At 50.0% G+C, this 25,358-nt stretch overlaps 1 protein-coding gene across 2 annotated transcripts in view; it reads right to left on the bottom strand.

Moving 5' to 3' along the window:
- The window catches only part of TSC22D3 (TSC22 domain family member 3), a 58,219-nt gene extending 33,315 nt beyond the window's left edge, over nucleotides 1–24,904 (bottom strand). Inside the window, exons 1-2 of one of the 2 annotated variants that reach the window (XM_073799446.1) lie at nucleotides 24,749–24,904; nucleotides 23,688–24,113 (exon numbers count right to left, since the gene is read on the bottom strand). In XM_073799446.1, coding sequence (XP_073655547.1) covers nucleotides 23,688–24,113; nucleotides 24,749–24,843 — 521 coding nt within the window. In that variant the 5' untranslated portion in view covers nucleotides 24,844–24,904. Of the gene's footprint in view, nucleotides 1–23,687; nucleotides 24,114–24,498; nucleotides 24,630–24,748 lie in introns of those variants that run through there. The other variant, XM_033849359.2, reaches the window with a different exon arrangement.
- Between the last annotated feature and the right edge of the window lie 454 nt (nucleotides 24,905–25,358).

Below are 25,358 nucleotides of genomic sequence, written 5' to 3'. Positions count from 1 at the left end.
GGGCTTCTGTTTCCTGTCCTATAACGTGAGGGGTGGGACTAGATGATCTCTGTGGACCTTTCCGGTTCTAGGACTTGACATTCTACTTCCTGAGTCCCAAGAGAGCTGTGTGACCAGGTCAGGTTTGTAAAATGGGGATAAGACAAGATGGGGGCAGTGGTCGACTCAAGCAGTCACCATCATGGAGAAGGGGATATCTCCTTGGGTCAGCCCCTCCCAAAGTTCCATTCTATTTCTGAAAAGTTTCACAAACCAGGCTGGGGGATCTGGTGGCACTGTGGGCTCTGCTGCTCCCTTCAACCTCATCTCCCTCCCCCATCATTTCTTTTTAACCCTTTTTCCAACTCTCATTCCTTTTAACCAGGCTTTCAGCTCATCCTGACTAGTTCCCTTTAGCAAGCTCTTCAGAGAGACGGATGATTAAATGGTCTTGAGAGTCTCCTGAGTCTGTAAAATGTAAATAACAGTCCCTGCCCTGGCGGCCTTCACAGGCTTTCCAGAGGATCAAATAAGATAAAGTCTGTGAAAGTGCTTTGGAAATTGTCAAGTGCTATGCAAATGCGAGGGATTATTATTAATGATGGTTGGGGAGGCAGCCACGTGATGCAAGGGGGAGCAGAGTGTCAACTTGCCTGCTCTCCTCACCATCTTCGCTGGGTGAAGGCACTGGTGTTGCCAGCCAGCTTGTAGCCGACTAACACATCAGTAGGGGTGGTTCTTTGATTAGCGTTACCCCCCATTGTCCCCTAGTAGAGTTCAGAACCAGAGGAAAGAGGACAAGGAAGGAGTAGGTTGATCTGGATATACAGAGAGTAAGGCCTAGGGTAGTGATTTTTTTTCCCTTACAAAAGCGAATCCTTTCCTTCAAACAGAGTCTCACATGGAAAACCCAATTTATAAAACAGATGAAAGCAGAGCTACTCTAGTTGAAGTTGAGATGAGGCCCATGGATTCCCACTGGCTGGGCTCTCCGTTTGCCCTCGAGATCACTCTGGTGGCTCCCCAGGGCTCCAAAAGGAGCACATTGGAAAACTAGCAGTGTAGAGCAGGAGCTCTTGCCTGGCACCCAGTGCTCCAGACATCCAGGGGGCAGCCACAGCCTGGGCACTGGAGTGATGGGGGTACAGGACATAGAGAAGGGGAGTGAGAGAATGCTATAGAAAGGCAGACAGAGTTGCGGGCAACACCTTTTGTTTACTCAGCAGCTTTGTCTAGGGTCCCAGGCCGGCATTCTCGGGCTACCCTAGAATGGGGCTGCAGTTTTGTGAATCAGTGCTGGAAGGCCTACGGAAAAACATGGGTCTAGAAATGGTAAAACAAAGGATGGGACCAAATGAATGTGAGCAGGGCTCCTGCTTTCTTATTTTGCTTTGAGGGGCAGGGGGTGTTGGGCCTGGTCAGGATTGGAGTCCAGAAGCCTGAGACATAGAACAAGGAGAGACAGCTGGGGAGTTGGGGGGTGGGGAAAGAGTAGGCTCCGTCCTGGAGCGCTTGCTCCATTTTCCCACCCTCCCCACCCAAACAGGCTCAGCGACAGGGCACGCTGACTGACTAGGCAGAAACCGATCAGATACTGCAGGTACAGGCTGAGGGTTCCAGGCCAGATAGGGGTATGTGTGTCCAAGACTTTCACACAGCCAAGACATGTGTTGTTGCTGACTCCCTAAGGCAGATGGAACAGTGTCAGGGATTTTGTTTGAGTCACTGTAACTGGGAGGATATAATAATAATAAAAAAAAATCACCTTAGACTAAATGATGCTGGCATCCGAGAAACATCCGGCGCTGGTATTTCTATATTATTCAGGCCGTTTGCAAAAGCCCAGCATCTTTCTCTCTGTGGAGATTCTTATTCCACATGTGTCTTCCCCTGATTCCTTTTGCACATGTGGTGGCCTAGAGCTCCTTCTCAAATTACCCTGAGGTAGCTGCTACAGAGACACGTTTGCTGTGCCAGGGCTGAGCAGGAAATGGGTAACCCAGAGCAGAGGATCAGCGGCAAAAGCCATTTGTGCTCGAAGGAAACGAGAGCATTTGGAATTCCGGTGTGCTCGGGCGGAGGGGAAGAGGTCGTTACATGGGCCCAGACAGCCTTTGTCCCTGCTCTTCTGGAAAGGAGCAGTGGGACCATCTCGAAAAATGTGTTGGATGAGAGAATCACTTGGCTAGAGGTTACTTCCCCTGCATAAGCCTGTGTGAGCACAGACACCAGGAAGGAGGTAGAGAGGGGGGCTCCTGAGGGGCCTGGGGAGGAACAGAACTCAAGGAGGAAAGAAGAGCAAATGAGCCAAAAATAGCTTAGCAACAGACCCCTTGGAAGGACTGTAACCCTTGCTCTGTAAGTGGTTAGAGCTCCTCCCTTCAAACGAGAATGGTTTTGCTATTACAAGTAATTGCCTCACTCTTGCTTTCTCAGATATTTAAAGTCAACTGAGTTAGGTACACACACACACACACACACACACACACACACACACACGAGCGAGGATTTCCAGTTTCTTCCCAGCATCATCCAAAGTGCCTGCCTGGCTGGTGGGGGGAGGGCAGAGGCCAAGGCCAAATTTAGGCTCAGCTGGAGCCTTACCCCTGTGTATGGGCTTCTATGGGGATGGGGGCAGGGCACAGCCAGGACTCTCCCAGTTGCCTCTGCTAAAGTCAACTGCATCCCCTGGGATGACTTTGCACATACATGGAGAGGGTAGCTGCCTGCTTGGTATGATTTAAGGGGCTAAAGGTCAGAGGAACCTTGCCCAAAAAGGTCAGCTCTGCTAGCCCCCAGCTGAGCCTGCAGTTCTCACTTCACTTCCATCAAAGGTCTAGGTCTAAACAGAATTGTGACTTGGGCAGGGGAAGCACATTCAGTTACTACCAGCTGTTTACACCTTAGCTGGATTCACTGTACCATATTAGCAGTAGCAGCAAGTAAGCCTCCCTCAGGGGCATGGTTAAGAGGCAGGGTGATCAGGAAAGTTCTGGAACACGAGCTATCTATCACCCTGTAGCTGAGAGCCCTAAGCAGCTGGGGGTAGTTTGAGGGAACCTGTGCTAGAAAGGAGAATGGGGGAGAAAAGAGAAGGTCAAAACCAATTTCTACCCAGTTTGCCATTTTCTGTAGAATGTGCCTGCTTCCTCTAGCCAGGCTGACAATGCTTCAGATTTGGCAATTAGGTTTACAACAAGAGAGATAAAATCACCTCTCCAGACAGAGGCATTTCCCCAGAATTCAGACTCATCGCCTCCCACATAACGTAGGGACCATGTGCTGGTGAGGAGGGATGAGATCTGGAGCCAGGAGTGTCATTCACCACCCTCCCTACTGGGCTTCAAGGCCTGGCATGGCCCACCCCTTGCTTCCTGAGAAGAGGAGCATGACAACAGTCACTAGTTTTTTTTCTTTCTTTCTTTCTTTTTGCTTTTAGTTCTTTATTTTTTTAATTTTTATTGGAGTATAGTTGCTTTACAATGTTGTGTTAGTTTCTACTGTACAGCAAAGTGAATCAGCTATACGTATACATATATACCCTCTTTTTTGGATTTCCTTCCCATTTAGGTCACCACAGAGCATTGAGTAGAGTTCCCTGTGTATGTTCTCATTAATTATCTATCTTATACATAGTATGAATAGTGTATATATGTCAATCCCAATCTCCCAATTCGTCCCACCCACTCCCCTTCCCCCTTGGTATCCATACATTTGTTCTCTCTACATCTGTGTCTCTATTTCTGCTTTGTAAATAAGATCATCTATACCAACTTTTTCAGATTCCACATATATGCATTAATATATGATATTTGAGTCACTAGTTCTTTGTCATGGCGGGGAATCTGCTCCCTTGGCCAAGCCCCTGCCCTGGAGACAAAGAATAGGAAAGGAACACACAAAGAGCTGCACCTGGAGGCCAGGAGTCTGTTTCCGTTGGTGCTGGGAACAGACCTGAGTGGAGTGGGTGCTCCTAAAGACACTGGGTTGGACTTTGCAGCTGGGGTCCCTTGGCATTGGAGAAGCTAGAAGTCATCTGGACAACTAGAGCCCAAAAGATGGAGCCCTGCTGTCCAGCTTATATTCCCCAGAGACACCACGGAAGCCTAATGACATTGCCAAGGGAGCAATCCTGGCAGCCACGCTTCAGGGGAAGGGATGTGGAGCAAAGATGCAGTCCCAGGCTCAGCAGAGGGCTCATAGCCAAAATGTGCCCAGCAGGCAAAAATACAAACATCAATTCACAAAGACTGCAAAGAATTAAGTCTAGATAGAGCCCCCTGGCCTCTGTGGGCTGCAGGGACCTGAGGAACCCCATCCACCAGGTTGCCACAATGCCCATCATGGCAACATGGCATCCACTGCAAGCTGCTGTGACTGGCTCAAGGGTCTGGGGTCCGTCCCCTTGGCCTCTAACTGCCAGGCAAAAAGCAGCAACAAGCCTCCTTCCTTCACCTACAGCTTGGCCCCTGGCGGGATGCACCTGGCCAGCTCTGCTCTGTTTTCTTAAGTGTGTGCGGAGCCAGAGAGGAGCGAGGGAGGGAGGAAGGGGGTGAGGAGGGAGGATGGACTCGAGGAAGGGAGGAAGGGCCAGGATGCTGGCCTCCTGAGGTAGCCCGGATTCTGCATGAATACATTACTGACTGTGAAAGGTAGCAGTGCTGCCTCTTCCAATTCTAGCACTTCTGGGAGTCATTTCTCAGCTCACACTTCCCTCCTGTGACAGATACATAAATCCTTGGCTGAAGAGGCTGCCATGCCCCTTCCTGTCTCAGACGTGATTTTCCTCAGATGAATTGCACCACCTCCTTCAGACTTGCACAGGTCGGGTGACCAGACTAGGCACAGTGCAACAGCCATCAGGCTATGGAGAAGAGGGAGAAGGGAACGACGATTTCCTGTCAACTCCCTGGCCCTGTGCCTCCCCAAGTCAAACTAGGTACTGGTAGGCAGACCCCTTAGACCTTCCTGGACAAATCCATGGCTTAAACTACTATATGACACATTCCAAAGACACACAGAGAAGATTTCTGAAAGCCAACTCCCAAGTATTTCTGGTGGCTTTTCCACTTTGTGAAATGTCTGTGGCAACACTTGGTCTCAGCTTAGCTTCTCCCTACACCCAGGTTCTCCTCCTAGTTTCTGTATACTCCAGGGATGCAAGCTCACTTTCATATGGGTCCAAATAATTAGGAAGGCAGAACTACTGAAAAAAGAAAACTAGACCCATAGTGCAGTTTGAAAGCCAGCTATACATGATTTTTTTGTGTAACTTTTATTTTCGATTATCTATGCCACAGGTCCAATGTTACCTCAGCCACGTAAAATTCAACTATGATCGTATTTGAAATCTGTGTGTGAGCAGATAATTTATTTTTACAAGAATCTTCTTTATTTATGCTTGACTTGGATTGGTGTCAAAGTGACCCTGCATGCCTGAACACCCAGAGAGCAGCTCAAGGGTGTGTGTGTGTGTGTGCTGGCAACCTGGGATTCAGTGACTTCTATGGATAATCCCCGATGTGGATAATAAATATAAGAATAATCAAAGTATGACTCTACCCAGATACGAGAATGGGGCTATGTGGGTAGGGCAGCAAAAGACAGAGGTTGCAATGAATTATAAGCACACAATTTAGTATCATTAAGGAAAAAGCATGATCCTGGATGCTCTAAATAAGGAAGAAGCATGTAGGAACTCTGAGGTCATCTTCCTTCTCTATTCTATGGCCACTGGCCATTAATGAAACCCTACACTGTTCCAGTCTCCCGTGGGACAGCCAGCTCCGAGGGTTAGGGCAGGTGATTGGGTCCTCCGAGGTCCAGTTAATTTTGCTCCTTTCCTAACCTGCATTCTTGCAAATGTGTGTCACTGGTCAAAGGAGAGATTTGGGCGATTGGCTAAGGGCAGAGACGTGCCTGCTAACTCTCAGCTGTTACGGAGGACAGAATGAAGTTTCTGGTGGAGAATTTGGAGACTGTCTAAGGAATGGAGAAATACAAACTGATTCTAAGTATTTTTTAATAGATTTTGCTAATTTGGAAAAGAGAGCTGACAAAGGACATAATAACCACCATTTAATCATATTAAGGGGGTATATCTGAAAGCAGGAGGACAGAATTTAGGAGGAACAGTCTCAGAGAGCAGAGGTTGTTAAACACTGGAGTGTATGACCAAAGGACAATGTGGTATTTCCTTTCTTAGAGGTGTTGGAAGATCAGCTGTCTCTCCTTGAGCCTTTGGCTAAAGACAGTTCCAGGGACAATACAGGAAAGACATTCAAGGCTCCTGAGGTACAATCCAGGTGGAAAGCAGGAGACCTGACCCAAAACCTTTATCACCTTTCCACTTCCTTCCAGGGCTCACCTCGCAATCCGCAAGGTGAGCCCTGGGAGGAAGCAGGACTAATAATCATGTTCCCTATCTCAGGGCAATGGAAGGAGGAAGTGGCCCAAGCTTATTTACACAGAGCCCATTACAAATTCTTGGCAGAAGTGGGAACCCTCTTGTACAGTTTGATTTTATACAAATTTCCCACCGAATCTTGCCCGAACCTGTCCGGAAATCAGCACCGGTTCATGCGAAATTGCTACAGTGACATATTTCCTGTCCTTCTACTGTGGCTTTGTGCATTCAGAGAAAGATTGGAACCTCTTTGACTTGCTTCCTGGATATACTCCTTAGGTTGGAGCTGAATATGTCCATGAACAATGCTGAGAAGTAGTCAGTGAAAGCTGGTGAGGACAACTTCTCAGTGCTGTGTCCCCGTGTGTGCCCGAGCATGGTAGAGACCATGCCCTGGAGCCAGGGAAAGGCCTGCTGCTGATCTGGAGTGTTGAGTGTCACGGGGCAGAGCAGGACACCAGAGATGTAAAAATAGCAGGGTGTTCTTACACTTGGAATCGGGCTGTCAGAGGGGGACTTCAAGCTAGGTGTACATGGACAAGACGATGTCAAGTCATACTGCATGGCTCCTATTGACCACTCTGCTAACACAGTGTGGTAGGATGGCCCCAAATCCAATAATTTGCCTACCACTCTCAAGATCTGGGCCATATTTGAGGACCACCAGTATTGTTATTTATTTACTACTTTCTCTAAAATAACTTAAAGCAGATTAACTTTTTAAAAATGCCTCCACCTCAGAAATATTTTTGAAATCATACAGTGTACACACTCCCCCCCATACATGTTAAATAAATAAATAGCTACAAAAATAGAAGAACAAAGTTAGTCCACGTACCACCTAAAATCATCTTGCACACCACCAGCGTATGTTTACCGCACTTGAGGGAACAGTGCCCTCTGTATAGTGCACGCAGATGGTCCCCACCGCCAACAAGCACGGCTTTATTTCCTCCTGCGATGTAAAGCCAGCAGGGCTTTAGAGGGCCGAATGGCCGGGATGCCTCCCTCACGCCTTCCTCTCAGGGCTAGAGCCCTGGCTCTTATTATTTTCCTCCTTTCAGGTGCCAGCCCCAGCCAAGGCTGGAGTTTGCAGCAGAACACAGGGCCCTTATTCTCGGTCAAGTGCTCCTTCCCTTGAGCTATTTCCCCTGCTGAGAATTCCTCACTAGACCTCACTTAACTCGGACAGTGCCCTCTGTGGAGTGGACTTCCTCAGCCTTGGCCCCAGGGGCTGCTTTGGCTGGAGTGCCCTAAGCCCACATCAGTCGCCTGCCTGTCCATCCCAGCGCTCACATGGGCCCCAGCAACCTCCGGCTGGGAAGCTCGGAGCACGTGGTGCCCTTAGCTGGGAACACCGTATTCCCTGGGAAGCCAGCGACCCCCCTCTGAGCCTGCTCTCCGGGTGGTCAGGAGACAAAGGAGGCCCGCAGCAAGAACATGAGCAGTGGGGCTAAAGCATCCTGCAGGCCAGAAAGATTGTGCCAATGTTGGCTAAACACAAGGACTGTCTAACAATCAGGGCTGACCAACAAGGCAACCGGCTTGTGGGTAGATGCCTTCAAGCTGAAGCAGTGTGTCCACCCCCTGGGGATGCTTTACAAGACATTCTTGTTTGGGCTGGAGAGTTAAGGCCCTTCAGTGGCTTACGGCCTTTTTTGATGTTGTTGTTAAACAGATAGTCATTCCCCATCCCCATTTCCCCCAATCTGACCTGGACACTCTCAGAGTCCCTGGATACAAAGTCTTCAGACGAGCAGAACTGCTCTGAGGGAGGCGGGGCTGAGGCAGGGAGTTCCACCCACTCGGCCCAGAGCCCCCTAACTTCCACTACCCACCAGGAAATGCCTTGTAGTTCAGGGCAGCCCAGCTCGAAAATCCTCTGGTGAGGAAAATTAAGCCAGATGAGGACCCAAACCCCTCCAACTTTAAAAGACACATGCAGATTCTTCTTTGTGACCTTATTTGGAAGTGTAACCTCTATTTGGTGAGGGCAGTGGCACAATCAACCTCCCGTCTTTCTTTCTGTCCCCCTCTAAACTCTCTCCTCTTCTCCTTTCCTCCCTTAAATTCACCTTCTCCCTGGCTTCTCCCCTGCCACCAACTCTCTCCTCCCTTTCTCCCTTCTTCTTTCCTTTCAGCAGTCCCTAAGGCACTAAGGAGGATCATAGCACTCTATATAGTGCAGCACTATTCCCTGTGGGAATTCTAAGATCCCTTGCAACCATGGGAATCTATGACTGATTAACTGAGGGGCAAGAAATGATTGTTGAACAAACTGAGCCAAGAAGAAGGAGGGTTAGCGGCGAGGAAGCAGAGTGTGCGGTGTTGAGGGTGAGGGTGCTAGGGAAGTAGGCAGGTGTCAGGACAGGTGGGGGCGGTTCCTCTTCTACTCACCCTCCCCACCACAGTCTCCCCAGCAGTGGAGAGGCTGGTGGGTACACGGTTGGCAGAGGACACTGGAGATGATCTACCATGTAGGGAACCCCGAGCTCTCAAGCCTCTTGAGAGCTCTCTGGTTAGTGAAATGGCACCTACTGTGGCTCTGGACCCTCACCATATAACCCAGGGAGAGATGACCCACTGTGAAGGAATCTGAAGGCAGTGAAATGTACCAAACACCAACATTCACCAAGCAGATTGGTTTCTGGTAGCTCATCTGGGCATTAGCTGGGGGGAGAGTAGCTATACATAGCAGCCGTCAAATTCTAGTCTTTCTTCTTAGGCAGTCTTTTAGGTCTGGATGTGAACATCCAAGACCTGAAAATCCCCCTAATTCGAATGAGAATTTCCACAAAGACACACATGAAGAACTCAAGAAACGCATTCTGGATTGAGGACCTGAGCTGTGGGGGTGAAGGCGCCACTGGGAGACATTTGGTGGAGGGCTCATTGGCAACTACACACTGACCACACCCCCAAACACCCTCGTTCTTGTTACTAACTCATTCCGAGCCCATCATCCTTGAGTTTCGAAAATGGACCCTAATGTTCTATTCAGCCTAGACCCTCTCTTGGAGTCACGACTCTACACATTTACCATCTTCTCCTTCCCTTTTTTGCTCATATGAACCCCCTCTTTGTCACTCCCACCATTCTAACATTCAGGGGTTCAATGACATATTCAACTGTCCATGCATCCCATCTACACACATCAAGATTTTAGAGATGTAGCCTTCCAGAATATCTGAATTGGAAGAGACCCTAGAGACCACCTTGTCTCCCCCCTCCCCCATTTTTTAAGTAGGGAAAGCAGCCCACAGAAGGGCAGGGAGTTACTTACTCAAGCTCAAGCATCAGATTGGTGGCAAAATCAGGATTCGAACCCAGATCTTCTGGATCCAAATCTGACCCACTTTCCACCACTTCGAGCTGTAGCTCCTCCAGGAACTGTGCCTCCTCCACGAGTTCAGTGTCCTCTACAAGCTGGGGGTCTTCCACGAGCTGGGGCTCCTCCAGCCTTTCCCCCTTCATCTCACTGTTGCCCAGGGAAACCTTGATTGCCTGGCTGGGGTTGGCTCCTGTCTCTCTCTCTCTCTGTGCCTCCCTCTCGCTCTCTAGCTCTCCCTCTGTAGCTGCCTGGCTAGGCGGGAGCAACTGGAAACTCTTTCCCAGGCTCAGAAGAAAAAGTGCTCAGGAGCCTTGGGGCCAGCCTGGACTGGCTCAGCTGTGGAGGCGGGAGGAAGTTCCCGGCCCCGGCCCCGGGCCCGAGTGCCTTTGGGGGCTCCCAGGCTCTGAGGGAAGGCTGGAGCTCCTGGGGCGAGCGCTGCCCTCCAGATCTTCTGCCGAGGCCGGGCCAGCTTCCTAAACTAACTCCCAGACTGAAGGGGAGGGCCGGATCCTCCGGGGGAGCCCAGACGGCGGCTCTGCCAGCCAGCCCCTGTGGTTGGAACTTTCAAAAAGACCAATGTTTCAGTAACTGATTTCTTTTCCAACCCGAACAGCAGGCCTTTCTGTCCCCCTTGCATGACTGTGGCTGTGGCATGCAGCCCCAGCCTGAGCAGAAGCAAGATTCCAGGGCTGGGACTCCGTAACACCCAAACCACTGGTCAATCCCGTTAAATGAAATCAAATTCAAAAACACCGTTCTTGGCATCAGGTAGACCCAAAGCTGGTCTCCTGGCATGGAGGTGTTGTGTACCTACTGGGATGGGATGTCCACAGCCATCTAGAGACAAGAAGTCATGAGGCCATTGGATCAAGAGAATCAGGAGACATGGTTTCTTTTTTCAGCTGGTCACTAATTGGCTGTTTGCTTTGTGGCAGGTACCCACCCATCCCTGGGCCTCAGTTTCCTCATCTGTAAGGGGTGGGCGTCAGACCGAATGGCTGCGGAAGTCCTACCAGTTCTGAGCTTTTGTGTCTCCGGCTAAGATGCATGTGGCAGCCACCAACCCTCGGGAGGGGGAAGCTCAAGGTCTTGAAGAGGCAATCCCCAGCTCCACTGCCCTCTGAAATCCTTCTCTATTTGCCAGCAATGCCAGTAGGGTGCCCTGGTGCTTCTGTAGGTCTTGATCTGTTAAAAATTTCGAAGCTCCCAGCAGCTCGTCCCTCCAACAGGAGGAAGACCAGAAGCCTTCTCAGTAATTTCCACCTGAGTGTGAATGAAGAAGGTTCAGAGAGCAAGCCTTGATAGGGAGAACGCTTGCCAGACTGGGCTGCAGGTGTTAGCTGGCTTTGGGCAGGATGGGGTGTGTGATTGACGGAGCAAGGAGAGGGGTCGGTGAGGGGACTGGTGAGAGAGGGAGATGAGGCAAGTCTGAAGAGGTTTTCTTCTGGCTCCACGTATGACTTGCCTAATGATAACGAAGGCCTCCCTTTACTGAGTGCTTCCTGGGGGCGTCCTCTCACTTAACCTTCCCAACCACACTTTCACCATTTTCTACACGAGGAAACTGAGGTCCAGAGAAGTCACTTGCCAAAGTCACAGAGTCTGTCAATGGTAGTCTTATCAGACTCTTCAGGAGCACACAGTGGCTAATGTCCTCTACTCCTCAGCGGCTCCTCCAGGAACTTTCAAGGGTGAAGAAGCCCAACCCAGCTCCCCACAAGGGCCAGCACCTCCCACCTCCCTGGGACAGGAACCAGGGAAAGCAGAGTGGGGGCCCTTCCTCTCTGCAATCCTTGCTCCCCCAGTCTCTACAGCCCTGGGCACATCCTGCAGCCAATACTAGAATATACCAGCAAAGCCTCCCATGTTTGAATAGGAGACTGAAGATACAGCATTTTGGAGACATGGTCATTTTGGGGGGCCAGTTCCGAGTGTAATTTTCAGCACATTAGTTCTTTTTTCTCTTCAGTGACCTTCATCCTGTTCATCTGGCAGGTGATGAGCTCTTCAAAGCCTTTCTGATCCCGATTTTCAGCAGATAGGCTATTACGGCCCTTAGAGAATCACTCTGCCTAAATCATGGCTGCTTGATCTTGGCAATGAGAAAATTTCCTCGGAGGTTTGCTCCTATCTGAGGGCCCCAGTGAGCCAGAGGAACTTCAAAATCCACATCTTAGGGTATTAGCGGTGACTGGGTTCATTTTAACTTTCCTTGCTACTGATTTGGGGCAAGAATCCCTCACAGAGGGACACAAGCAGTGCCCAAGGTTTTAACAAGGTGACTTTTCTTTTTGCGGATTGTCTAATCCTGGGGGAAGCCCCCTTAGCCTGTGTTCTCACGGCTTCCTGCACCTTTTCTTCATTATGATCAATTGTAATGATATGGTTATTTGTGTAATTATTATTTGATGTCTGTCTCCACTACTAGATTGTAAATTTCCTGCCGCGGGGATCCTTCCTGGCTTGTTGGCTGCCACTTTCTCCCCTGTGTCTGATTTTCACTTGTGTGTGGAAGGAGAAATCCTCCTCTTCCCCATGCACCTGGGGTGGGCAGTCTTATCCCAATGCCCCCCACATTGAGATGCTCCCCCAAATTGTTAGACTATGGAGGATGGGTGTCCCATTGAAGCTAATTTGTCCAGGAGATAAGGCTGAAGGATGCGGAGGGGACCTAACCGCTCCTTAGTCTATTCCCCCACATGATTCCAGTCCTAGGAGAGTATATGCTAGCTTTCATGACTGTTCTCCAATGGAAATTTCATACACATTTCTATTATGAAAGTATCTTCCTAAAAACACCTTCGGGCTTCCCTGGTGGCGCAGTGGTTGAGAGTCCGCCTGCTGATGCAGGGGACATGGGTTCGTGCCCCGGTCTGGGCGTATCCCACATGCCGTGGAGCGGCTGGGCCCGTGAGCCATGGCCGCTGGGCCTGCGTGTTCGGAGCCTGTGCTCCGCAATGGGAGAGGCCACAACAGTGAGAGGCCCGCATACCGCAAAAACAAACAAACAAACAAAAACAAAACAAACAAAAAAAACACTTTCATCTCTCACACAGGCACTTTCCTTTTCCTTATAAGCACCTACTCTGACTCCTTTGCTTTCCCCACCTGTCTATCCCCTTCTGTCCATGGTCCTTATAACCAGCCCTCTCACACTTTTATTCAGTTCTTTATTGCTATTGTTACCACCTTCCCCATATTTGTAATATAACATCCCTTGGTAATTTTGTCTAGCTTCTCTGAATGCTGGTAGGCAGGAAGTTCTTTCTGATATCTAATCGCAATTCTTCATGCTACAGTAGAGGCCTATTTCCTCTTGTTGTGTTCCTAGTGTGGTTTGGAAACAGCTAGTCACCATCTCTGAGTTGTAACTTTTCTTATATTTGAAGATCAACCTCTCTTCTCTCTCTCCACAACCCTCAGGCCCACCCTTAATGTTCCTCTCTGATCAATCATCTTAGTTCCTTTAGCCTGGCCACGCAGCTCCCTGAAGCCCCAGGCTTTAGCCCGTTGGCTAAACAAGCCTCTCTTTCCTTCTGCATTCAGGCTGTTTTTCAGCCTGGACAAATTATCTGACATTTGCAGCCCAGAAAATTTACACCCCAGGCCCCAGAAAGGAGTGCAGCCTGAAGCTCTGTGCTCCACTGCCTCTGTATGATGAGAAGCATTCATAACTCACAAGGAGGCCCACAAAGGGAAAAGAAAACCCAGACGACCCTCCCCATTCTTTTTCTTTACAGTAAATAATTTACAAAAACAAATTTTCCTCCCCATATGCTATACTCACTTTATCACTGGTCCCCAGGGCCAGCCTTTACGCATTTCCATACTGTCATGGACTATTTTTAGCGAAGGATGACGTTAAGTACTAGCTGCCCCGTGGGCTTCAAACTCATCTCTTCCTCTTGTCAGAATGCTGTCAGTCCTCCTCTTGTGGACCTGCTGGCCACTCATGGCCTAGAAATATTTCCAAGAGTGTGAGCAGCTACCTAATGTTATGACTTCAGAGGTTCCTGAGAAAGCCTCTGTCTAAACACGTCTCCTTTGGCTTGGGTCTGATGATTAGAATTTCAGCAATAGAGATTCATTTCTTTAGCGCAATATCACTTCCTCAGGAAGCCTTGTCTGATCCTTTGTTATACTCTCTGAGAGAAGCTTATTCCTTTTCCCCCTTGGCACATATTTGTAATTATACTTTCACTAGCGTGGCTCTTCTGGTTAATGTTCATCTCCCCCAGTCTACGGACTATCCCATGATGGCTGTGACCATGCCTTTTGTGAGTTTCCCACTCTATTCCCAGTGCCTAACGGTGAGCCTGTTACATGGAAGGCACGCAAGAATTTGTTGTTGCTATATTTGTTGTTGACTGAATCTGGTCATGAACTTAAATGTGAATTCTCCAGAGCACTGATAGGAAAGGGTGTGGGCGCGGATGCCCAGGACACTAGCACGGGGACAGGGCTGCAAGAAAGTAAGGTGCTGACCACAAGCAGCATCCTCCTTCCCCAGATGATCTGAGGCTGGTTCCTCTTTGCTACTCCAGCTCCCTCTCCTTTCCCGTCAGCTCGAGGCTTCCCTCCTTCCTCAGCCCAACCCCAGGACCGTCATTTATAGGGAACCTGGGAAAGAAGCGTTTGACCAAAGTAGAAGCGAGGCTAAAATGACACCCTGTGGGGCCTCCAGCGGCAAAAGGTATATATATTATCAGGGCAGCACCTTGGCACGCCCCTGCTTCTGTCACCCCCCCTTAGAAGGGGTCTGGTGGAGACTGTGCCAGAGGTGCACAGATGTGAAGCCATACCCCCAGGCTCCTCTGGTGCCCACCCTCAACTGCACTCCCAAGCTCAACGCTGCTGGTTCTGATGAGCTTTCCACAAGCATCCACGAGAGGTGCCTTCCTGCTCCCGGGCCCTGAAGGCCTCCACCTATCCAAGTCTAGCTAGGTCTCTGAGGGGAGGCTACTAGGGGCCAGCTTGCCCCGAGTCAGAGAGGGGCTATGAGAGGAGGGCCAGAGTAGGCCTCTCCTTCCTGAAGCTGGGTGACTCTGGGTTTCAGCCCAGGAAGAATAGAAAGTGTTCCTCACTGTTCCCACCGCAGCCAGCTCGTTCTGACCCATGAGCCCCGCTGGACTGGCAAGGTTCCCTTTCCCGCTCCCAACTAGAGAGCCCTACAGCTCTTCCCACAGGGCCACACCAATCCATTCTTTAAGGCCCTGCTGGAAGCCACAGCCAGAAAGAGACTCTCCTTTCCTAGTCTGCTTTGGCATCGCCTAAGCTCCGGACTTGCGGATCCAGGGAACAGCAAGCTCGAGGCCTTTCCCTCAAGGAGCAGAAGCCCCAGTGTGGCCTGCGGTGGCTCCGGTGGAACTGCTTGGTTCCCCGCCGGCCTTGGGATGCAGCTCTATCACTCTCAGCTCCCCGCAGCCCAGCCCGTGCCTCTGCTGCCTGCCTTCTGTGTCCTCTACAGTGCTTAGCGGGGTAGACATTCAATAAATCCGCAGTAGGCGCTAGATTACTAGCAGGCCCCTGGTCGATAAATGATGGATTGATTAACTGAAGTGCTTGGTCACTCAGTGCAGGGCCTGAGTTCATTCATTTCCCTGTGTACCTGGGGAAGGCGGAGTATATTGCCTTAAAACTGGGCAGAGGTTTTCTTATTTTTTTTTCTTTGTTTCTTTATTTTACTGCAACTGAGATGGTGGTCTTCAGCTTGTCTGAGGATTCATGACTCTGAGATTTGGATACAAATCATAACTGCTGGTAATTCCCAATGCCACCTTTTTGACTTTATCTCCCTGTTTCTTCCTCTTTTTCTCAGACAGGACAGCAGTGTCCCCAGCTACCCTCAACCTGTGAGCCATTTACCCCCTGGTGACACAGTGTGACAGGCTGGGCAAAAACGAGGAAAGAGAAGAAGAGGACTTATTGGTTTAGTCACAAACTTTGAGTCAATGCACTATTAGATCGATAGGGCTATTCTGTAATGTAGATATTCGAGTAAGCTTATTAGAGAAATACGTCATAGAATTCAGCAAGCCCCAGTTCACTGGGGGCTCAGTTGCACCAAACCGGTAATGCAATTTTCTGAACAGGCTAGGAAGAGAGCTAAGTATCACTGTGAATTCAGGCTAGCCTGGGGACTTTTAGACTTTGTGGAGAATGGATTGGTAATTGGCTTAGGCCTTCCTTTAAAAAGTTCCTCCAGCTTCCACTAAACCCTTCTCCCTAAAGTCTCCAGAACAGTACCTGAACCAACAAGCAGATAGATACAAAAGGAAGAAGAACTTCTGACACCTGTTTTGGGGCCCCTCCAGATGCACCAGGCTGACTCTTTAGCACCGTACCATCAGGTGATAGCAGGAGATGCCACCCACCCCCCAAAAAACACCCCAAACCACACTAAGCCCACAGCAGCTCACCTGCCTGGTTACATTTGCTGCTGAGTGTGGGGGCTCAAGAGGGAATCACCTTCACAGCCTGGCACTTGGCTCTGAGCAGATACTGGCCTGACACTAAGGAGAGCAGGCTGTTCCTCTGGAAGTGTAGTGAGCTCTACTTAGACCCCCATCAGGCTTCTGAATGCCTGGCCCCAGGGAAGCCTGCCACTGAGCAAGCAGAAGCTTGATGCCTCAGTAACCTGGCTCTGTTACATAAGGCACTATGCGAGATATGAGTCAGGGACCTCAGGCTGGCCCAGGCCCAGCCTAGTCTGGGAGTGAGGCTAAAAGGGAGGTGTGTGTGTGTGTGTGTGTGTGTGTGTGTGTGTGTGTGTGTGGGGTGTAAGCCAGGAAGGAGCCGCTGGAACCACTTCCCTTCCTCTCACTTCTCACCCCCTTCTTCCTCAGGGATAGCTGTAGCCAATCACTGGCCTAGAAAGCTCAGAGCGGGAATCCTGGCCAGACCCTAAGCTGCGAGCAGCTGCTCTCCATCTCCCCTGAAGAGAAGACAAGAGGAAGTAGGTTGAATACCCAAGGCTGTTTCGTGAGTAAATTCTTCCTTCGAGGAAGGATGGGGAAGGTCCCTGTGGGGCTTTGTCCACAGGCAGGGGCCTGATTTCAGGCTGGGTCTATTTGAGGAAAGTGGCTCCCAGGGGAGGAAGGCTGATAGCGTGCCTGGGGCATCACTGACCAAGCATGCTTCTTGCTCTTGTTTCCCCCTGGGCTAGTGTCTGCACATTGGGAAGCTTCCTAGTCAGTCTCCATGCTGGCTGGGATCTCACACCTCTTAAACTATTTCCAAAAGGGCAGTAGCTACTTTGGGGCAGGGATTTCCAGCTAGAAGGTACAAGTGAATTAGACTTGTCTGTAGAGAAGATTCCCTCCTGCCTGGATTAGCATTTGAAAAAGTTTGTTTTCTATTCTCCAGGACCCCATCTTATCACCGCTCTGACTCCTTCGCTAAGCTGGATTTCGGTATGGTACATGGTAGCTTCCATAAGCCATTTCCCTGCCCTGACTCCTCATCATAACTGCTTTGAGGCTGGGATCTATCCTTCAGGCCTTCACAGAGATCCCATTAGCCCACAGGGTCCTGCTCTGCCAAAGCTGCGGCCCCACAGCGAAGCCCTAACCCTTGTCCCATTACTGCAAGCCTTGGGACAGTACATGTCCTGGGCCATTATTGCCTTCTTCATCTAAAAGGGAAATTTCATCTTTTTTGACCCCTTGTGGTCAAGGAATGCTCTCCCTTGAGTGCACTGAGCACACAGATGCCCCACCAAATGGGTCCAAGCTTCGGGTCCAGGCAGCACATTGGCTTCTCCAGGGGTAGAGAGACTATTGCATGACACCAACCAATTTGTTATGTAAACCCAGCCAGCCATGGCAGATTATGGCTTTGTAGTTATCTTGAGGGATGCCTTACATAAGAGGAGAAAGTTCAGGTAGGAGCAGAATCGTGATGAGCAAACACCATGCAATGGCCACCACCAGGTGCAGACATGGCCGACCTTATTCCTCTCAATCAGCCCACAAGGTGTGGGCAATGCTCTGCTGGGCTCCATCACTCAGGGGACCTGGAGACCCTGCAGCCATGGCCAGACACATGCATCTCCATTTTCCCAGACTTCCTGGCCTTCAGGACCTGTTATGGAAAGGATCCAAAGCTCTAGCTGGAATTGAAAGCTTGTTAGCTTATCTGGAAGTGCAAATATAAGCAGGATTGTTAACCTTCTCTTCAGGCTGGGAGGGAAAATAAGGTCATCCTGGAAAGAGTTATTTTCTGAGGTGTGGGCTCACATGGGTCCATTCCTGACAAACCAGAGGTGGAGAAGGTGAAATCTGTGTTCTGTTCTTGCCACCTTTCTTGAAGAGCACGAGCATTCCATCTAGACCTCTCAAGCTCCATGCTGGCCAGAGCTCCACACTGCAGCAGGCCTTTCAAGAACTCCGGCCCCGTCTCTCTGCTTCTCTTCTCCAAACTTGGCTTTCCCATGTTCCATTCCCATAGAACCCTACTCCCAGTGAACTGTCGCCCCAAGGAAAATTCTGATAAACTAATCCACACATAGTAGGTAATGACAAGCAAAGCCGTTACATGTTACTCTTTTAAAAAGGAAACCCTCAGGTAGTAAACCCCCGTAGACCCTGGCCATTCATTAGAGAGACACGCTCAAAACTTTTGCCAGTTCCTAATTCATGAGCATCCTGAAATCACATCATTTCTCTCATATGACTTCTACTATTTCTGTTGTTTGTTAAACTTCTTAGCTTTCTTTTCATTGTGATCACTAGCACTAGCAGTTGACTCAGGGAGGGGGTGTTCTCCCCAAAGAAGTAGACATTCACTCACTTCATGGGCATTACTACACTTGAATGGATTGACTAAGAGTAGAGGACCAAAAAACTGAGTTGAAAAGTAGGTGCTGGGCAACTCCACTCCTAGGTAGAGACCGAAAAGAATTGAAAGAAGGGACTCAAAAATATATGTGTATACCAATGTCCAAAGCAGCGTTCTTCACCAGAACCAACAGGTGGAAAGAACCCAAGTGTCCGTGGACAGATGAATGGATTAAACAAAATGTGGTGTATCCACACAATGGAATATGATTCAGTCATAAAAAGCAGTGAAGTACTGATACATGGATGGACCTTGAAAACATTACGCTAAGTGAACGAAGCCAGACACAAAAGGCCACATATTGTATGATTCCACTTATACGAAATATCTAGAATAGGCAAATTCATAGAGACAGAAAGTAGAATAGAGGTTACCAGGGACTGGGGGGGAGGGGAGAATAGGGAGTTATTTAATAGGTACAGAGTTTCTGTTTGGGATGATGACAAAGTTCTGGAAATGGATAATGGTGATGACTGCACCACTGTGAATATACCTAATGCTACTGAATTGTACGCTTAAAAATGGTTAAAATGACAAATTTTATGTTATATATATTTTGCTGGTATATATGTACATACTAATATATATATATATATATATATATATACTTTATATACATATATAAGACACACACATATGTAATATATATAGTAGCTGCTAGTAGAGCAGTAGGGTCGGTCACTACCCAAAGCCTCTTAGCACATGGAATTCACATCTGTGCCTCAGCAAAAAGGTGATTTCTTACATATTGAGGTTCTCATGAGGTATACAAACCATAAATGTTAAGTTTGCAAATGCATTTGTGTTTTTAACAGAGAATGTGCCTTAATCCAAGAGTGCCTATTCTTTGTCAGACCACTAGGCACTCAGGAATTAGTTATTTTGAATTAACTTGGGCTAGGGAAGGACTTTCAAAGTTTGATGCCAAAAGCAAAAATCACGAAGGCAAAGAATGACAGACTTAACCACACGGAAACCCAAAACCTCTCTACAGCAAAGTACGCCATCCTCAAAATCAAATGGCAAATTAGTTGACAAAGGGTTGCAATCTCTAATTCAGGATTTCTTATGGTGTGGTCCAAGTACCACTGCGCTATGGGATAGGAGTTTTAGATGGTACAAGGACAGAAAACTGATCTTAGAATATGAACTTAGGCACTACAGCAGGCAGGCAGGAGAGTTTTGTCCCTCAAATCACACCATGTAAGTGGCTACGTCCTCAGAAATCAGGTCCAGGAATATACATTTATGAAGTCATTAGTCTGAAGATTCAGAGAAGCACACATAATTTTTATGCAATTTTCTGTCAGAAGCCTGATCTCTGAATCTACATCTTTCCCTTTACTGTTATATATACGTCAACAGGGAAGGTTAAATGAATTAGCACACATAAAACAATTAAAAATCTTTCCTATTATTATTTTCTGAGCATCTAAGTGTGGGGACCAGTTGTTGCCAGCTCAGAAGCTTAAAGGTAGACTCCTGGGGCTCTCCGAGCTGGAAGGGAACTCAGATTCAGAGCAGCTCAGATCACATTGGCTGATGTGCTTGGGGGCCAAAGGCAGAATAGAGCTGATTAAGTAGTTTTGGATAAAATCTCAGAAATAAATTTAAGGTTACAACAACAATGACAACAACAGAGTATGGCAAAAGCTCCCATTCCAGCTTGCTACACCTTACTGATCGGAGAATTAAGGCCCCTCAAATTTCAACTTTGCAAGTTTTTTAATAGACTGTATTTCAATTGGAAATTTTAGCTCTTTGCCCGGCATATTACATCTGCCTCTTAAGTTTTCCAGTTTTAGAAGCATTTTCAAACGATACGGTATAGTCCCCTAATAATAGGGTGACCAACCATCCCAGTTTCCCTGGGACTGTCCCAGTTTGACCATTGAAACTCCTGTGTTGGTTGAAAGTCCTGGGATGGTTGGTCCCCTGACCTAATAAGGACATTTTAACCATTTGGTTAGTTTCTGGGATAATATTTACCTCTGCTTAACAATTCTTTCTTCATAGACAATTCTTTAGTGTCTTTCTGACCTTAGGTGGAGTCTTGGCTCTGCTCTTCATTGTAAGGCATCGGGCAAGTTATTCAATTTTCCCGAGCTTCAGTTTCTTTCATTAAAAAATGAAGAACGGTGATAACAGTACCCATTTCATTGGGTTGGTGTAACTATTAAATGACATTATGCAGCTATACTGCTTAGTACATGCTGTAAACACTCAATAGATGTTAGCTATTAATCTATTATAGTTATTAGTTACTTAACACAAGATTGAAGGGATGGTGTGTAAAACACATCATCTCCCCCCCCACCCCAGTAGTTTAGAGGCACCATGTACATACCAACGAGCTACATGGCCATTACCACTGATTCACATGTATATACACAGCACTGTTCATCAGGACTTCTACCAAGCTATTAGAATTACTGCATGTGGTTCATACCGAAAAAAAAATCACATTTAAACCTTAATAAGAATTTTCCAAGACTAAAGTTGTAAAATCTTTACAGAGGACCACACCAACAATTAAGCAGTCATCTAGCCAAAAAAAACCTTTACTGAGTACTGGGTGTATAACTAAAAGCCAAGGGAAAGCCAAGTAAGTGGAAAACACACCCTACCCTCAAATTGCTTACACTCTTGTGTTCCAAGGAAACCAAGAGCTAAGCTGGGAGCCAGGGACAGGTCAAAGCAGACAAACCAGAGAGAAATCAAGAACTTGCCCCACCCTTTCTCCCAAGAATATAGGAGCCCTTGCAGCAGGGGAGTGGGCTGCAGGAGGAGGGGCAGGAAGAGTCGCTTCTCCAGAAGAGACAGCCTTGAAGGTAGACAAATTAGAAGAAAAAGACACCCAGGCAGGAATCTGAAATATCAAATCATTAAATGGAACAGAAGGAAGAATGATGGCTGTGGTATGAAGATAGAAAACCAGGGAATAAATGAAGTAAGAAGAGGAAATTTTCACTCGGGAGAAGACTGTCCAGCTCAGATTTTGGAGAAACCCTGTGACCAGTAATAATGGTCTCCTACTTTGCTAATGAGCATGTCATTCTAGGCAAAACCTCAACCAAACTGAGAATCTCCAATCTCGAAGGTCCCAGTTGTCAAGGCAAATGAGAGAATGCTTTGTCCTGCTATTGTCCCGCTAGAACCGTTAAGGCCGTTACCACAGGACCCTGTCACTCCCCAGCCTCATGGAAGCCTGAGGGCTTGAGATGCTCCCTCCACCAATGCTCTCAGCCCCCCACCCAACCTGGTAGCATTTCCAGGCTTTGCCAAGAACCGAACGTCAACAAGCAAGTGTCAGTGGAGTAGGTGACAAGGAGGTCTTGCCACTCAAGAAACCCAGACCACCAGAAAGCCTCCCAAGGTGTGGCACAAGCGAACACTTCGATTTCAGGCTTTCAGTCTCACCCCTCACTCGCTTAGGTCTGACCCTCCCAGGCCTCCAACCTAGGAACCAGAGCCGAGGAAGCGTCCCCTCTTCTGTGTCATCAAGCCACTTCGGAGCCGTTTCTCTCCCAGCTGAAAGAGTGCAAGTGCTACAGGCGCGCTTTCCAGGTGTCTTGCCACCCCTCCCCCGCTGCCTATGAGCCCAGATCCCAGCAGATTGTTAGGAGCCTGTTAGGGCTTTCGCTCGGCAGGGTTGCAGCTGCTGTGGTCTGAATACGCTTGTAGTAATCTTTCACCAGAAATGAAGATTCCCTCGAAACCTTTTCCATACACAGTGTGGTTTCTTGGAGACAATGAGATAAATTGATGCGTAAAGTAAAATAATAGGTGAGAAAGGGCTTCGATGGCATGGAAAATGCCTGAAAATACAACCTGTTATAATAATGCTAATTAAGTCACTTGTCCCCTCCTGGAACTTCTGGGGCTGAGGACGCAAACCTGGGCTGAGCACTAAGTGAGGGTAGTTCTTGCCTAGCTCAATGGCTTTTAAACTTTCTTATTTGTGCCTCACTGAAAAGCCATTCAATTATTCAAGTATTCTGCGGGAGCTCAAAATTTCTTATTACCTTGTCTGAGCACATTACCTGCCCACAACCTGGCATCTCAGAACTAGAAGGAACCTTAGAGATCACAGAGGTCAGGCGGCTTGCTCAGGTTCACACAGGGAAGTAGAGCCATAACTTGTACTGCAACCCAGGTCTCCCACAGCGGGGTTTCTCTTTCTCTTACATAACCTGTGATGTTGAGAAAGAAGAAAATCCACCCGCTTGCACGCACGGACGCGCACACGCGTGCGCACACACACACACACGCACCAGTGCCCTGTTCCTATGGCTCTAAGAACACCAAACACACCACTAGGTTTCCTGAAGTTGCCTCCCCTGCCTCAAAATTGCCTCAGTTGTCCCCCCAAGACCAGCTCTTACCAGAGTGTCTCATACTGGAGGACTGCAGCCACCTTTGGTCTTCCCATTGTGTTTCTATCCTTCCCTCTCTCTTCCTTGCCCTTCAGCAAGATTTCTAGAAAGCCTGACCCGCACTCCAACACACGCCTGCTATGACATGGATCATCCACCCTCCTGTCCTTAGGATGCTCTTTGGGGCTGCATTTAACCGTCATTGGAAACTGAAGGCTGTGATCCATGGAGGCGGTGCGGGGTCCCGCCTCATCCGGAGTTTCAAGAAATTCTCACAGGTCTCTAATTTTGCCTATCCCCCCCCCCGCTCTCCCCGACACCAGCAGCAGCTTAATTTGTCTCAACGTTTTGCTTGCCCTCATCCTCAGTCAGGGCCACTCAGTAATTTTAAAGCCCTTGCCGTTTCCATCTGAGTTTGCATATTTGGAAATGGGCTTTTTAATGAGGGTGGGACTCAGATCCCAAGAGCTACACCCAAACCATCTAGGACTCTGTCCACCTTCTGGGCTCCAGCATCTCCCTAGGAAAGACTCTGCAGGCACCTTTCAAAACAGGGCTCCCACCTGCCAGGCTTCCCCTCAGCCGTACAGGAATCCAGGTAGCCTCAGGGTCCGGTCGTGGCAGCCCGGGAGCCCGACAGCCGCCCCCCCCGTGCCCCTTCTGGCCTTCCCGTTGCCCCTTTCTGTCAGAGGGGCGGGTCCAGCCGAGGCGGCTGCGAGCCGGGCCCGTGTGCCCACCCGCGTGCCCTGCCACCCACCTGTGGAAGAAGAGCAGGATGGAGAGCATGGTCTGGTCGATGTTGCGGTTGCAGATGCCCTCGTTGATCAGGTAGCAGGGGTCCCGCAGCACGGGCTCTAGCGAATCCTGCCGCATTATGCTGTTGAGCTTGTCGGTGTTGAGGTTCTCGAAGATCAGCTTCTCCTGCAGCTGCCGAAAGTTGCTCACGGTGGGGCTGCCCGGGTTGTTGTTGGCCCCGCTGCTGTCGCGCTGGAGCCCGCTGCGGTGGGCCAGGGCCAGGCAGCAGTTGCAGCAGTCGAGGCCGACAGGTGAGCGGCAGTCGGGCTTGGACTGGGCCATATTCTCCGCCTCGGGGGACGCCTGGCCCGCGAGGTCAGGGGCGGCCGGCAGGTGCGCGCCCGCCGGGCCGGCCTGAGGGGACTCCAGGGTGTCTGGGAAAGACAAGCTGTGAGGAGAAGAGTTGGAAATGAGCGCCGAGAGCCGGCCACCCTCGGCTCGGCCCCCTTCTGGCTGTGCCGCTCGGGGTGCGAATAGAAACAGCTGGACAAACAGCTCTGAGCGGATCCTTCGGGCTCACTTCCTCCTCTTCCTCCTCCTCTCCCCCACCCCCTCCTCTCCGGGCCGGGGCCGCCCCCCTGAGGTGCCACACGCGGCCCCAGAGCCGTCCCAAGTTTCCCAAGTGTAAGCGGGGGCCCGGGGCGGACCTGTGGTAGCAGGAAGGGCGGTTGGCGGGGTAGAGGGAGAGCCGGGGCGCGCCCTCGCTCCCTCCCTCACGGGTTCGCTCCCTCCCTCACGGGTTCCCTCCCTCCCTCCCCGGCTCGCGGACTTGCCAGAACTCGGGCTCCCCGGGGCTGCGCCGGCGGAGCGGTAGCGGGAGCCGAGCGCGAGTGAGCGAGTGAGCGAGCAAGCGAGCCGCGCGTCCGGTAGTCGGCGCGGGGCCGTGACAACATGCAAATGACCCCTGGGGGGCAGGCGGACCACGAGGGGCCGCGCTTACCCCCGCGTGCTCCTCAGAGCCGGCGCGGTCCTGCCCCGCCCCCAGCCCCGCCCCGACCCCCGCACTCTAACGGCTGCCCGCACCCTCGCCTGAGGCGCCGGGAGCCCGGCCCAGCTCTCCCTCCCTCAACGCGCTCCGCGGCGCCCAAGCTCGGGCTCTCTCGCCGCTTCTGGCGCATCTTCGGCCAGAAATCCCCGAGAGCAGCCGCTCGGGGCGGCCTCGCCACCCCGGTCTCGAGCTCGGCGGGCGGGCCAATGTGTCTGGTCCCACCGCGGACGGGTGCCCCTACAGGAGAGACGCCGCCTTCGAGAAGCGGGGTGGCGGTGGTGGTGGGGGGGGAGGTGCAGAGAGAGCGGTGGCCCCTGAGGAGAGTCTGAGGGCGCCGGGCACGCCTCGGGAGGACCCAAGACGGGCCTGGAACAAAAGTCACAGAAGCACACTCAACTGCTCCTTGGTCTCTGTCCCTTTCTTTTCCCTTCACTCATCTTCCCCTTTCCTCCCACTTGCTCTCTCCTGTCTCCCCTGAGCCCCAGCGGAGGCGGTCTCTGAGCTCGCTCCGGGGAGTGCCAGCCCCTCAGCGGGCTTCCCGCCGCCCCTGTTCCCTCACTGTCTCAATCCCCCACCCCCCAGCCTGCCTTCTCTTGGCCCTTCTCCCATTCTTTATCTCAGTTTTCCTCTTTATTTACTCCTCTC

Source organism: Tursiops truncatus, chromosome X (genome assembly GCF_011762595.2).
Source record: "Tursiops truncatus isolate mTurTru1 chromosome X, mTurTru1.mat.Y, whole genome shotgun sequence".
NCBI lineage: Eukaryota > Metazoa > Chordata > Mammalia > Artiodactyla > Delphinidae > Tursiops > Tursiops truncatus.
Note: the sequence above shows the minus strand (reverse complement) of the source record. Positions and strands in the feature narration are given on the sequence as shown.